Source organism: Balaenoptera physalus (assembly GCF_965194825.1).
Source record: "Balaenoptera physalus genome assembly, chromosome: 9".
NCBI classification, from domain to species: Eukaryota; Metazoa; Chordata; class Mammalia; order Artiodactyla; family Balaenopteridae; genus Balaenoptera; species Balaenoptera physalus.
Window position 1 is genome coordinate 59,907,373 of NC_138888.1, and position 13,735 is coordinate 59,921,107.

General features: G+C 37.8%; 1 protein-coding gene across 3 annotated transcripts in view; it reads left to right on the top strand.

Annotated features, from left to right (window-relative positions):
* The window catches only part of FBXL4 (F-box and leucine rich repeat protein 4), a 70,532-nt gene that overhangs the window by 9,976 nt on the left and 46,821 nt on the right, over positions 1-13,735 (top strand). For 2 of the 3 annotated variants that reach the window (XM_082475229.1, XM_082475230.1), the window contains exons 2-3: positions 5,467-5,583; positions 6,235-6,818. In XM_082475229.1, coding sequence (XP_082331355.1) covers positions 6,307-6,818 — 512 coding nt within the window. In that variant the 5' untranslated portion in view covers positions 5,467-5,583; positions 6,235-6,306. The remainder of the gene's footprint in view (positions 1-5,466; positions 5,584-6,234; positions 6,819-13,735) is intronic. The other variant, XM_082475231.1, reaches the window with a different exon arrangement.

The window sequence follows — 13,735 nt, forward strand, 5'->3', positions numbered from 1 at the left end:
TATATATACTATTCCTTATTGGAGGGCTTCAAGGAAGGTCATACATTTGGTTCTTACCTATTGTGTTTCCGTTTTTCTTATCCATTTCCCCCCTCTTTTTCTTTATATCAAGATATGGAACTTTTTTTGCTTCATTTTTTGGTCTACATGTGCCTTATATTGAAGGGTTTTATTTCTGTGTCTATTTTAAACTTATTTATTTTAATTCTCTTCTGCCGTCTACTCTGCCAGTCTCCAAAAAAATAAATAAATGTTTATTGAGTATATATTGGCATGTGCTAAGCCCTAAAGATATAGTTCTAATTAAGACACATTCTTAGAACCTAAGGGGTTTGTAGTTTATTAAGGTAGAAAAAATATCTCAGCATGTAAGAAATGGCACACAAACTGTAAGAGCAAGGAAGAAGCGGGTGGTGGTTAAGGTCTGAACCTTAAAGATGAGTAAGAGGGTGCCAAGCAGAGGAAGAACAAGGGAATTCCAGAGCCACGCAGCCTCAGTGGGAGACTCGAAGATGCTGAGGTGTGAAAGCACAAGTGCAGTTGAGGCCGTGGTAGAGGTTCTGGTGGGTCTACAGGAAGGGTGGGGCGTGTAGAAGTGGAAGGGACAGGGAGAAGACTGGTCCAAGGTAGGTGGGAGCTTCTCATGTATCATGTTATCAAAAAGACAGCCTTCCTTTAATGGGACCTCTATATATTTTAGAAGAATGAGGAGGGAGAAGACCCAGAGAGGAGACAGAAGTTACCAGAGGGGTGGGAGGAGATAGGAGAGCATGTGGTGGCGTAGAAGCCTACAGGGGGCAGGCCAGGGAAGGGGGCTGGTTATGTCAGCTGCTGCACCAAGTTCAAGTGTAATTCCATTCTTTTCTTGATTGATATTTTCCTCCATTCCCTCGTGTCTTGATGTCTAGACTCAACTAGAAAAGTCCTTTCCTTAAAGCAGTGTCTCTTGATCGGTTTCATCAGGATTCAGAAATGACAGCACTTAAAGTTCAGCGTTTTTTCTTGATCTGTTACCACATTACGCCTTTTATGACATTTTGGTAACATCCTGCAAGGCTGCCGAAACCCTCGTTTTCTTCTATCACTTCATTGACACATCTCTGTGGGCTATTTTACAAGTAAGTATTGTGTTATGACTTGCCTTTAGTGTAGGACTCTGCCTTTTTTGCCTGGCCTTTTTATCTTTCCCATATCTTTTGACTTTAATATAAGTTGAGAATCCTCTTTGGAGTTTTAAACTTGTTTTCCAGGTTATTCCATCACACCATGAACCTAGGCTTTCGAGTTCATCCCAACTGCCTCCTTTTGTTGATTTCGTGAAAAGCCCTTTTCCTTCCTCCTCTTTCCTCTGCCATCTTCTCTGCAGTTCCTGCCATCCTGCTTCTCTCTGCCTCATCGACTCCCCATCTCACTTCAAATCTCAGTAGTAAACATATGTTCTCCCTTGTCTATACCTCTTAATTTCTCTTTTCCACTGTTATTGCTTTCTCTGTAATTGTATTGTTTAAATTCCATAAGCATTTTATAATATGAAAGATGTGGTTGAAAATAAAGTTGCATTAAAATAAAATCATGTCGTATAAAGCAAGTTGTTTCCCAAGGTGTATGAAAGTCTCCTGATGCAGGTTAAAATGGCTGTTGTTTTGTATTCCTTGATTGTGCTAGTATAAAATTTCAGTGAGTTGTGGGGAATTTCTTACTTCGTAATCATTGTTGACAATTGATTAGATAAAATAACTTGTAAAATAAAGATCACCCTATTTCTATTTCAAACTTTTTGTTAAATGGAAAATAATATTTTTATGTATTGTGAGAATCTTTAAAATTAATGTAGCTTTTTTTTGTTTTGCTCAAATGTTTTATTGCCAAAATTATTTGAAAAGCACATTTAATATATTACAGACATTTCACTGTAAAAATGATCCTTGTATAATGTAGCTTTTCGAATGAACTGGAAAAGAAAGGTATATACCTCCCAAAAGGTATATCTTATAGTCACCCTCTTGGACAAATTTAGTGTACCAGACTAATATTTGTTTATTTGCACCAGGTGGGAAAAATCATTTTGTCTTTGAATTCCATTCTCCTCCTAAAGGGGAGTCATTGTATCTTTTGCGTTTGGTTCATTGCCCATTGGGATATTCACTGGTTATCACAAATTGCCTCAATGCCTTGGCAAAAGTCCAGATAGTACATGGACAATTTAAACTTCTGCATTGGTCGTTGTTGCCCACATGAGTCCTGAAACTGTGGCTCTATTCCCTTTTTCAACTTCATTTCCCAGGGAAAAGTAGAGTGAGCTATCCTTTCTTCTCCATATGTTCGTCCCCACCCCCCAAACACTTTTATGTGTCATCTTAGTTGACTGGAAAGGAGTTTAGAATCAAGAAGGATGTTAATTATGGGTTTACACATTTCCCTTTTTTATTTCTATGCCGTGTTTGTTTTCAAAAACAGGTTTTAACTTCATTACATTTTTCCAAATAGTATGGCTGGAAAAAGAATAAATATATTTGCTTTTCCAGTACTTTTTTTCCAGTGCTTTTTTTTGTTTTTTTACACTGCTTTTCCTTCTTTTAAAATTTTTGGTCATTTTAGCTTTATCTCACAAAAAATTAACTCTAAAGATTATTGTTATCCACAGTTGGAAAAAATCAAGCATCCATTTACATTTCTCTTCTCTACTGAGAAGTTTGAACTTCTTCATATGTAAATGTGAAAATGTAAACTTCATGTGTAAATGTAAACTTCTTTATATGTTATAAAGTTATAATTCACTTTTACATATATTACTTCAGTGCAAAATTTTACTTAACTTTAACAACAGCTTAAACATGATATTGCCCACGCGACAGTCTTGCTGTTTTTGATATTATCCCATGATCTATGATGGTAAAAGCTAGCTGGGAAACAGTTGTAAAGTTCGTGGCTCGGTAGGTCAAATAGAATTTGTCTTTCACAATTTGTCTCAACCTTTTTGCCAAGAATGATTGTGAATATTCACATGAATGATGATATCTTATTTTGCAGATGTTTCTTTGGTTTTATAAAACTATTACTTTCTGATAAATGCAGTTTTATAAAGAAAGTAAAAGGAGCTCAGTTGCAGCAATTTATAGACTGTGGAGGGAGAGGTGATGTCCATAGATTATACAGTCAGACCCATCCATCCACCTTGGCAGATGGGTTTCTGTCCTTCCCTTAAAGATTTCCAGGAATAAAACATCCACAGTCTTCCAAATTAGCTGAGCTGTCAATTGAGTTGGATACTTGTACATTATTCTTTATTTCATAAATTTCATTTTTGCAGTTTAAATTTGCTTCATTAATTCTCTTTTAAGAAAGAGATGGGCCAAGTCGCTTCTTCAGAAAATTATACTTCTTAATTTACCTGGGGGCCTATTTTGAAATAAAGTGTATGTGGTAAAAGAAAGAGCTACTTCATTTCAGGTTTTGGTGTTAAAGGTTTGATATTTGTGCATTTGTAAATTTTTTTATTTGACAGATTTATACTTGTGGTAGGTGAAATGTCTGAATAAAGAGGTGATATTCTAGATAATTATTTTCCCCACATTTATAACCTGTCCTATACTTCAGCCCTTGGTATTGTATGTCCTGAGGTGAATCTGATTTGTCAACTCATGATATGTCAGCATTAGAGCATGTGCTGCAGAAACTCCTTATTTATTTTAATACATGCTTTGTTAGTCTTTTCAGAAAAAGTCTTGTTCAGAGTGTTCTATTATTTCTTGTTTTTAGGGTGCAAGTTCTTCCATTTAGTGCGTCTGCCTACTGACTGTCCGTCCCTGTGGTTCATTTTCTTTTACGGTCTGTAAGTTTGTACTGTGATGCATCTTTAGTAAGGGTTTAGTCAGTCTCGTGTTGTGGAAGCATCCCTGCAAAGAGGTTCACATCTGCCCCTACCAGTTCAGGACCACTCTTTCTTTTTAGATCTTTTGGCTTAGGGATGGTGTAGGGATTCTCAGCCATGAAGACAGTGTGAATTTAGGCCCACACTCTGCATGGTACACGCCTAACAGGGTTCTGATTTCCCTCCGGTGACTTTCCGCCACTGCCTAGGTTGATGTCAAGTGTCCTTTGGCTTCCTGGCTGGTGAGCTAAGTTTTCGTGTTCCTGGTTTTACAGATAGGGTGATTTTTCCTGAATTTGGCTTTATGAAGTTTCTTCCAGATGTGACCTGTGGCTTGAAATAACCTCTCTGCATGCGTGTTAGAAAGTCCCCTTATTACAACCACTAAGACCCATAATTGGTTCCCTGACTCATATTAGCTTCAGCTCCTGCTCTCCGCGCTTTGACTTTCCTCTTTGTTTCTCACAACTGTGGGTTTTCCTCACTTGTTTCTAACTCAGCTCTTTATTTACTGTTTTACCGGTTATATTTTGTCAGGCATTTCAGTGTGTTTGGATCTGGCTGGGATTGAGAGGAAGAGGATGCTGTTATCTAATTTTAAATTATTTTAGATTTGTATAATTTTTTTGTTTGCTCAACATCTTTCTGTCTACATGTGACATATTTTGTGCCTACTGTGTACTGAGTACTTTGATAAATGAAATCTTTGGCTAGATTCCTTCCTTCAGGAAACTTGGTTTTAATGTAGGCCCTTGTGGGACAAGGGTATATACCTGATACAAAGGTGGTATCAGATAATAAGCCGACTTATGGAATAAAGTGGTTGGAAAAGGAATGTAGAGGTAGAGTTAAAGTAAAATATGAAGGGTGTTTAGAAAGTGAAAGAGTTTACTGCATTAGACAAAAAGAAATGGGTCTAGCTTGAGGAGAGCCTTGAAATGTCAAACCAAGGGATTTAGACTATATCTTGTACGTAAGAACAAAAAGCTGTTAGAGGTTTTGGGTTGGAGAGACGGTTTAATGTTTTATAATCTTAGTGTTAACGTTTTCCTCTACTAAAGAAAAGTTGTTTTATTTTCCTTCTTTTACTTAGGAGAAGTTAAACTCAAGACTTTACAGGTAGAAAAATGAGGATGCTTGATTTCCCTGTTTGTGTAGACAAGAGGTTATTAGTCAGTGCAGACAGGGGCCAGGCCTGTGTTGTAAACTAGTAGAGCTGGCTGGGAACAGGAGCGGCCACCAGGCCTCTTCTCACAGGATTTTCTTGATTGTTAAAGGTTGCAAACTCCTCCAAATTTTAAAAATCACTCTTTGGTCCTAATATACCTGCTGGCATGGTTTGACCCATAAGCCATGGGTTTGCAACCTCTATATAAAAAGGGTTCATTAATAATATTTTTATTACATTCTGTCATAAAATTTTAAAAATATATTAATTATTCAGAATTGTCCCCACGATTCAGAAAAATGTGATGTGTTCAATTTGAACGTTCTGTATCTAATAAGTAGCTGTTTATCTATGATAATAATCTTGTTGGGATATTTGACTTCCCAAGTCAGAAATAAAAATATTTTCTAAAACTCTTGTCTTACAGGTAAAAGAATGTCATATTTCAACATTTGTACCTGAAATCAGAGTGAATTGTCAGGCCACATGGATGAGTGACAACTTCTGCATTCCTGGTGTGTATCCTGTGACCCTTCTATCTGGGGTGAGTGATTTCTAAGAGTAGCTGGCAACAAACCAGATGCCAGCCAGCCATGGACTACCCTCACAAATAATGCTAGGGGTTATAAATTAAACACTGTCTGGTGATCTGTGATGTGTAAGGCAGTTAATATAGTTGGTCTGGATTAACTCTCAGCTCCAGAAAACTATATTCCCATAATGTGAAATCTGTACTTAGCATGTTCGGAAGTGAGTCATAATTAACAATAGGGAATCATTTGTTAAAATGTGAAGTTATAAAATGCCTAAGATCCTTTTGGATTTACAGCAGTATTTTAGTGGTTCCCCGTATATTTTAAATAATTTTAATTTTAAAAGTTCAAGGACTTAGTATTTCTTGAAGGATAGTTATAATTTTGCGTAACATAGGTTTTTTTGGGTCATACATCTGCCATTGCCTTATAATATCAGTTTTGATTCCCATATAGCATAAAATTGTATACATTTTCAATGTTCAGTTTTCTTAAAAGTACATTAGATAAATTATACCAGAGAGTCTCATTTACGTGAATGTTGTTGTTTTCAGTTTCATTCTGGGAAGTTACATTGGGTAAAAAGCCTGTTTATTACCTTGTCCATGCATTTTTCTGTTTATTTAAATTATTTTACTTCAACAAGCCATTCATTTTTTTAGAACATCCTTCAGAGAGTTCACGCATCTTACCGAGGACACCTGACCTTTTGAAGCTTCATAATTCACACCTAGATGCCACCAGTCTTTCCCATGTTAACAGTTCTGACTATGTTTTATTATATGTGCCTTCGGCGCCGAGCCAGGACAGCTACAAGAGGAGAAATGATGAACAGCCATAGAACTATAGAAGCAAACAGCCGGACTTCCCCTCTCAATGCAGAGCTGGTCCAGTATGCCAAAGAAGTAGTGGATTTCAGCTCCCATTATGGGAGTGAGAATAGCATGTCCTATACCATGTGGAACTTAGCAGGTGTACCAAACGTATTCCCGAGTTCTGGTGACTTCACTCAGACGGCTGTGTTTCGAACGTATGGCACATGGTGGGATCAGTGTCCCAGTGCTCCTGTGCCATTTAAGAGGACGCCGCCTAATTTCCAGAGCCAAGACTATGTGGAACTTGCTTTTGAACAACAGGTGTATCCTACAGCCGTGCACGTTCTGGAAACCTATCATCCTGGAGCAGTCATTAGAATTCTAGCTTGTTCTGCAAATCCCTATTCCCCAAGTCCACCAGCTGAAGTCAGGTAAGACTCATTTTTTTAATGACCATGTTCTATGGCTGAAAGGTTGTGGTGGTTTTAATACTGGAGGTCTTTTTTCACTGGAAGCATTCTCTTAAGTCATTTAAACAAATTCGAGTTTTAAAATGTTCCTTAGTTTTCTGATAGGGAAAGAAAGGTCAGACATATGCAATGTAATGCATTCTTTATACCTATAAAACCTCACACCATAATAATCATGGATTGTGAGATTTGTGTGTGAATTTACTATAAATGAAAAGCACAATTTGAACTAATTGGGACATGGGACAATCTGAGAAGTTAGTTGGAAATATGATTTCTAACATATTTTCAAACAGGCATCATATTACTGCTTTTAAATACTTGGAGTAACTCAAAGTCGACCTACAGAGTGACACTTTAGAGGAAGTCCTTAGGGGATTAGCTTTAATCTTAGGTGGTTGTTTTCATAACAAGTATATTCATTTAAAAATAAATGCTGGGGACTTACCTGGTGGCACAGTGGTTAAGAATCTGCCTGCCAATGCCGGGGACACGGGTTCGAGCCCTGGTCCAGGAAGATCTCACATGCCATGGAGCAACTAAGCCTGTGCGCCACAACTACTGAGCCTGCGCTCTGGAGCCCATGAGCCACACCTATTGAAGCCCACATGCTACAATTACTGAGCCTGTGTGCCGAGAGCCTGTGCTCCGCAACAAGAGAAGCCACTGCAATGAGAAGCCCGCACACCGCAAGGAAGAGTAGCCCCTGCTTGCCGCAACTAGAGAAAACCCACGCGCAGCAATGAAGACCCAATGCAGCCAAAAATAAATAAATTAATTAATTAAAATAAATAAATGTTGCCTTAAGTGTTCATGCATTCTCCCTAAAGGCGCTCGCTCTCTCTCTCTCTCTCTCTCTCTCACTTTTGTAGTTCAGCCTCCTGATTTTTTAAAATATAATTATTTGACTAGGTAATATATTCACATGGTTCAATAATCTAAAAATTACATAATGCAGTCTTGCATGTACCCTGTTCTCCATGTGCCTCGGACCCACCCCTCCCTCAAAGAAACCACTTTTATCCACTTCCCTTGCATTGTTCCAGAGTTTCTTTATGCAGATACAAGCAAATACAAATGTATTTATTTTACTTTTCTTTATACACAAAAATAAGCACACTATTTGCATTGTTCTGTACCTTATTTGTTTCACTTACTGGTGTATATTGTATCTTTTCATGTAAGTGCAAAGAGAGCTTCATTATTCTTTTCTACAGTTGCAAGTAATGCAGTGTATGTGTACCCCAACTTATTAACAACTCCCCTATTGATGGGTTCTTAGTTGTTTCGATACTTTTGCTATTATTAATATTAATGCAGTGAATAACCTTGCCATGAGTCACTTCGCACGTGTGCAAGTATATCTGTGGGATAAGTTGCCAGAAAGATTGCTGGGCCAAGGGTCTATGTATTTGTAATTTTAATACGTAGTGCCAAATTTCCCTCCAAAGAGGCTCTCCTATTTCTATTCCCACCAGCAATGTATGTGCATGCATGTTTTCCCGAAGCCTCACCTACAGAGTGCTTTAATAAATTTTAGCATTTTTGTCAATTTGTTAGGGGAAAAATGTTAGGGGAAAAATGTTATCTCATGTTAACTTTCATTTGAAATGCTTTTATCATCTCTGAGGTTGAATATCTTCTCATGTTTAAGAGCCGTTTCTATTTCCTTCTCCTTGAACTGTCTGTCATGTTATTTGTCCATTTTTCGATTACCTATTGATCTTATCAGTTTTTAACCTTTATATTGCTTGATTCATTCATTAAATATTTGAGTGTCTACCATGTGCTAAGGCATTGTTCTGGGTATTGAGCATACATTAGTGAACAATGAACAAAACAGACAAAAATCTCTGCCCTTATGAGCTTATTCTAGCCCAAGGGCAGTCTGTGACACCTGTTAAACTGTAGGAGCCCAGCTGCCTGTGGAGGAGTGAGGGTGCAGATCACGTTGCATCTAACACACTGCTTCCTTGAAGTCCCTGTCCCCTCAACTCCCAGGGAGCACCTCCCAGTCTACCAGGAAGCAAATGCAGAGTACAGCTCAACTCAAGCTGGAGACTGCTGATATCATCTTTATCTGTTCTTATCAGAACGATTTTGATAATTCATTGTGAACAGTATTATTAATGGGTCAGTTTTTTTAAAAAAACAGGAAACCAGCATCCTTTAATATACAGGCTTTTTTTCCTTAGAGGAAAAAAAAGTACTTTGAGTAGGATCCTTTCTTATGGGAGAATTGTTTCATTGGACTCTGTCATTGTTTGCCTCTTTCCTACAAAGCTATCTAGTTTTTTTCTAAAAAGATGAACCAGTATGGGGATAAGATCCATGCAACATGTAACGTCTTTCCTCTGATCTAAAACTTAATGTCTGCAGAACTGATTTTGGGTATGAATCATGCTCTTGGGTTCCTAGCTGAGAGCTGTAGTGCGTGATTGTGATTAAAGTGACAACTTTATTTATAGATGTAGCTCTACTTTGCCTAACTGATTTTTAGCCTTATTCCACAGAAAATACCATTAACTTTTAAGAGAAAAAGAAGCTAACCAATATATATTATTGCAGAATAAAAAAGGGCCTTTTAAATTTTACTGATTATGAAATCAGTTTCAGTGTTTAAAAAACTTGTTAGAAAATACCAAAAAAGAAAATATATATAAAAAAAAACAACCCAGTTCTTCTGCCCAGATTCAGTAACTGTTAACGTTTTGGTGAATTTCTTTAGACGATCAGAAACACTGATTGAACACCTTCTCTGCCCACTCACTGCCAGGAACAAAACAGAGCCAGACAGATGTGGGTCTTGTTCTTTGAGTTTTACAGGCCAGCCTGGAAGAGGGCCGTGAGATTGCAGGGTGCATGTACTGGCAGAGGGGAATGCCTAACCTGTGGAGCTCCGAGAAGTCCTCCCAGAGGAAGTGACTTAACTGGGACCTGAGGGTTGAGTGAAGCTTTAGTTTGGGTAGGAGAGGTAGAGAGAGAATACCACGTGCAAAGGTGAAAGCATGAGGTGAGATCTTGGTGTTCTAAGAAGTGAGGAAAGCCCCAGAGTGGAGGGAACAAGCTGTTGAAGGGCCACAAGCTTTGGGATTTCATAGAGCTCTTGGATCCAGTTTCCCAGAAGCAGACCTTGAGAGGACTATTCCTGTACCAAAGATTTGTTAAGAAAGTGCTCCTGGAGAAACTGGTAAGGAGTGGGGAAGATAAGGGAGTGGGGAAAGCACTGTAGGGAAGGGAAGAAGTCACGCCAGGATGCAAAGCCCTGTGACATCCCAGTCAGCCTGGAGGCACAGTTGCCCGGGAGCTGGGCTCTGATGCTCCTGCCTGTCTGTCTTGGGCTGTGGGCTGGGGGAGTGGGAAGGGGGGATGGAAGTCTTCCAGGCACGTGCCACTCTCAGGATGAAGCGGCTCTGGGAGCCTATGTAGATCTCTGTAGAAGGCTACAGGTGGGAGCCCTTAGGAGCAAGCCCGCACATCTGGGACATGGGCACCAGACCTACCAGGAGATCTAAGCAGAGCACAGGTAGAGAAAGTAAACTCCAATAAACTGGTAAACATAATGGTATTGATAATAAAAGAGAACTGATTTAGGGTTGTCAGATTATTTACTTTGCTACCAACATCATTTTTCATCACTATCATTTCATAAAAGAAACCCCAGTTTATACTGAGAAATTAGCATGCTCAGAATCTCGAATAAAGAGCGGTTGGCAACTTACGTGTATATGTGTGCATATCTTTATATATACCAATGTATTCTTTATTTTTCACATTTAATCATGGAAAGCTCTATCACACACTGTGGTTTAGGAACCACTGGACTGTACTGCCTATTACTTTAATTAATTGCATACGGTTTTATTTCTCCCTTAGGAGTTAGCAAATAAGGGAGTGTGTTGGAGTAGCTCAGGAATTTATGGGAAATGAACTTGTCCCAGAACATTTAAAATTTAAAAGCAATCTTTCTCCATTTTGTCTGATTGCATTTCTTTGTTCAGTGAGTGAGGTAGGAAAGTTACAGGTAATTCTGTAAGATCTCAAAGTCTTCTGACTTCGGGCCTAGTGAAGAAAAAAGAAAGAGAAAAGAAAAAAGGTAGTATAGAGTGTCCTGGTTCTGAGTATAAGATCTTAATAGATGCTTGTGCAAGAGTCAGAAAAAAGCCTAGTGCAGGGTTACACATTGGAAGAGAGACAGGGAAAAGAGGAGGAAGAGAATGACAAATTCAGGTCATATTAAGGAAGCCTACTGGAATGAAGCTATTTGGGGATAAAATTTAGTGGTGTGGATTTTTTTTTTTTTTTGAGTGTTGAAAGCATTTTCACTACATAATATTGAAGTTAAGAAAGCAGGGAGAAAGAAAGTGGCCGTCACAGAAGTTGCCAAAGGAAGTTGCTTAAGCAATGATTTCACGAATTGGTCATAGTCTGGTCCCCTTGACTTTGTGAGTCAAGAAGCATGACTTTGTCATTTAAGTCAGAAATGATCAGACCCATTATCGGTTAGTTCTTTTTAAAGCAGATGCCACTTTGTTAGTTACAATCAGAGACAGGCTGGGAAGCAGGGAGTGAGTAGGTATACCTATGAGAGTACTTTAATTTTATTCTAGTTTGTTTTCCTATTCTATCCCTTCACTTTCAGCAGGTAAAATGGAACAGTGTTGGCAAGAGAACTTTCTTTTTGCTGGTTACTAGATGTGCTTACTAACCAGGAGGAATTTTGTTTATAGGGAAGCTCTCTGCATCCATGTGCCTGGCTTCCAACCTGAATATGTTGGAAAACTTGCTTTCTCCGGTTTCCGTTGATGAACGTCTCTCTTCCTCTATTGCCTACCTGCTGCTTCCTGGGAGCCCTAGAGAGACGTTCTCAGTGAGTAACAACAGGTCAACAGTTACAGAGACAGAGTGCTTTGTGTCCAAGCACGGGACATATAGTAGGCATTCAGAGCAATCAACAGAAGGAGAAATAAGTGGGCTGGTAAAGAGAATGCTGGTTACCAACCCAGAATTAAGGACTCCAAGTGCAGACAAAGCACAGCCTGATAGGGATTCCATGCTGAATTTTGCACATGATACTGTAGATTTAAAATACTTACAAAGGACATTAGTGTTTGTCAGATTTGTCCAGTAGATGAATACAGTGTGTGGGCATATATAGTCAGCACATAAATGTGCAGACTACAAAGGCCATGACTTAAAGCAGTTTAATCTCATCAACACTGTTCTGGGTCTAGAGGATTAAGAGTCAGGGCTATCTCATGGAAAATTGTGTGTGTTTGTACACACATGCATGCACATATGCATTTGCTTGTATTTGCTTATTTTCACTGACTAGTTTTTTAAATTCTGGCATTAATTTTCTAAAATAAAAAGATTGGCATAGGAAATATAGCCATTATTTTATAATAAATTTAAGTGGAATATAATCTGTAAAAATATTGAATCACTGTGTTGCATACCTGAAACTATTATAATATTGTAAATCAACCATACTATAATTTTAAAAAAAGATATTGGCATATTCTCTTGTTGGGTAATGTAGATATCTTTCTCTTTCTAACTTTAAAATAATATATTCTAGTTCTATGAGAATTTTAAACAAAATCACCTTAATACAGATGATACCCCCAAATCAATTTGTATTGGTCTCAGAGTTAATGTTAATTTAATTCAACTGGCCACCGACCTATAAAATAATTTTTCCATCTTTTTACCACTTTTCTTTATTACTTCTTAGGTTATCAAGAAAAATCAAAATAAAATATAAATAAACTAATGATACTTGAATTTTTTTATGTTTAGACATTTAAAAATATTTCTAATAACTGATAAGGTTTGATATTTTTCAACTTTAAGAATGCTATCATATTTAAACTTATGATATATGTATAACTAAATATATAATGTTTATGCTATATAAAGTCAGAAGCAAAAATGATGCTAACATAGCATTAAACTTTTAAACATGCTAGAAATGTTAAGGAAGTCATTTTAAAGCATCATCTTAACCTTGTCCATTCTGCAAGGTAGAGAGAGAGAGAGAGGACTTTAATAGATTAATACATTATTACAATAGAATATTTGTGCTCTAATCAGTGCTTGTTTTTAAGCTTGTTTTATTTATAATTTTATAATGTAATTTGCATTGTAATGCAAGTCAGGCTATACATAAAGAACACGTTTTGTCTGTATCTGTATTTATTGCAAAGAACCTGGCAGAGGTGATTTCTATATTACATTTTCAGTGTTTCTGTTAAGGCTCATAAAAAGTTCTCATTGAAGCTAAACAATAAAATAGGCTGGTTTAGTCCACATGTGTTGTGAACCAGTACAGGCAGTTATTTCACAGGGTCCTGAGTGGTCCTTGTTTCTTGGACATGAGACATTCCTCCAACATCATCTTGTGTCATTTTCCAGCAGCAACAAAAGGATGAGTAAAACCAAAATTTGAATTTTCTCATACCTTCCACCATTTACCCCAGGATTCTTGGAAATGTACTGTCCAAAATTAGGAATGCGTTTTCCCACGAACATGGTTTTAAATGTTTCATACTTCTATTCCTGTATAGCTAGCTCTGTTTAACTGTGTGGATTTTCAGTAGAGTGTTCAAATCAATTCCGTTGTTGGAAACCCTAAAGGTTTTTGCATTTAGGCTTTGGGGGCACTTCTTAGGTCTAGGCTGGCATTCCAAATTTGCTTTTCTGCCTTGTCATAGAAAGTGAGAAGATGCCCAGCTAGCTTTCCTTTCCTCCTTAAATCTGCCACAACCTGCTCTGTTCCTTAGAACTCTTCCCCTGCCTCCCAAGATTGGATATAGAGAAGGACCAGTCTCTCCATTCCTACTTTCAGGTTGTCTCTGAATACAAATACTCACAGG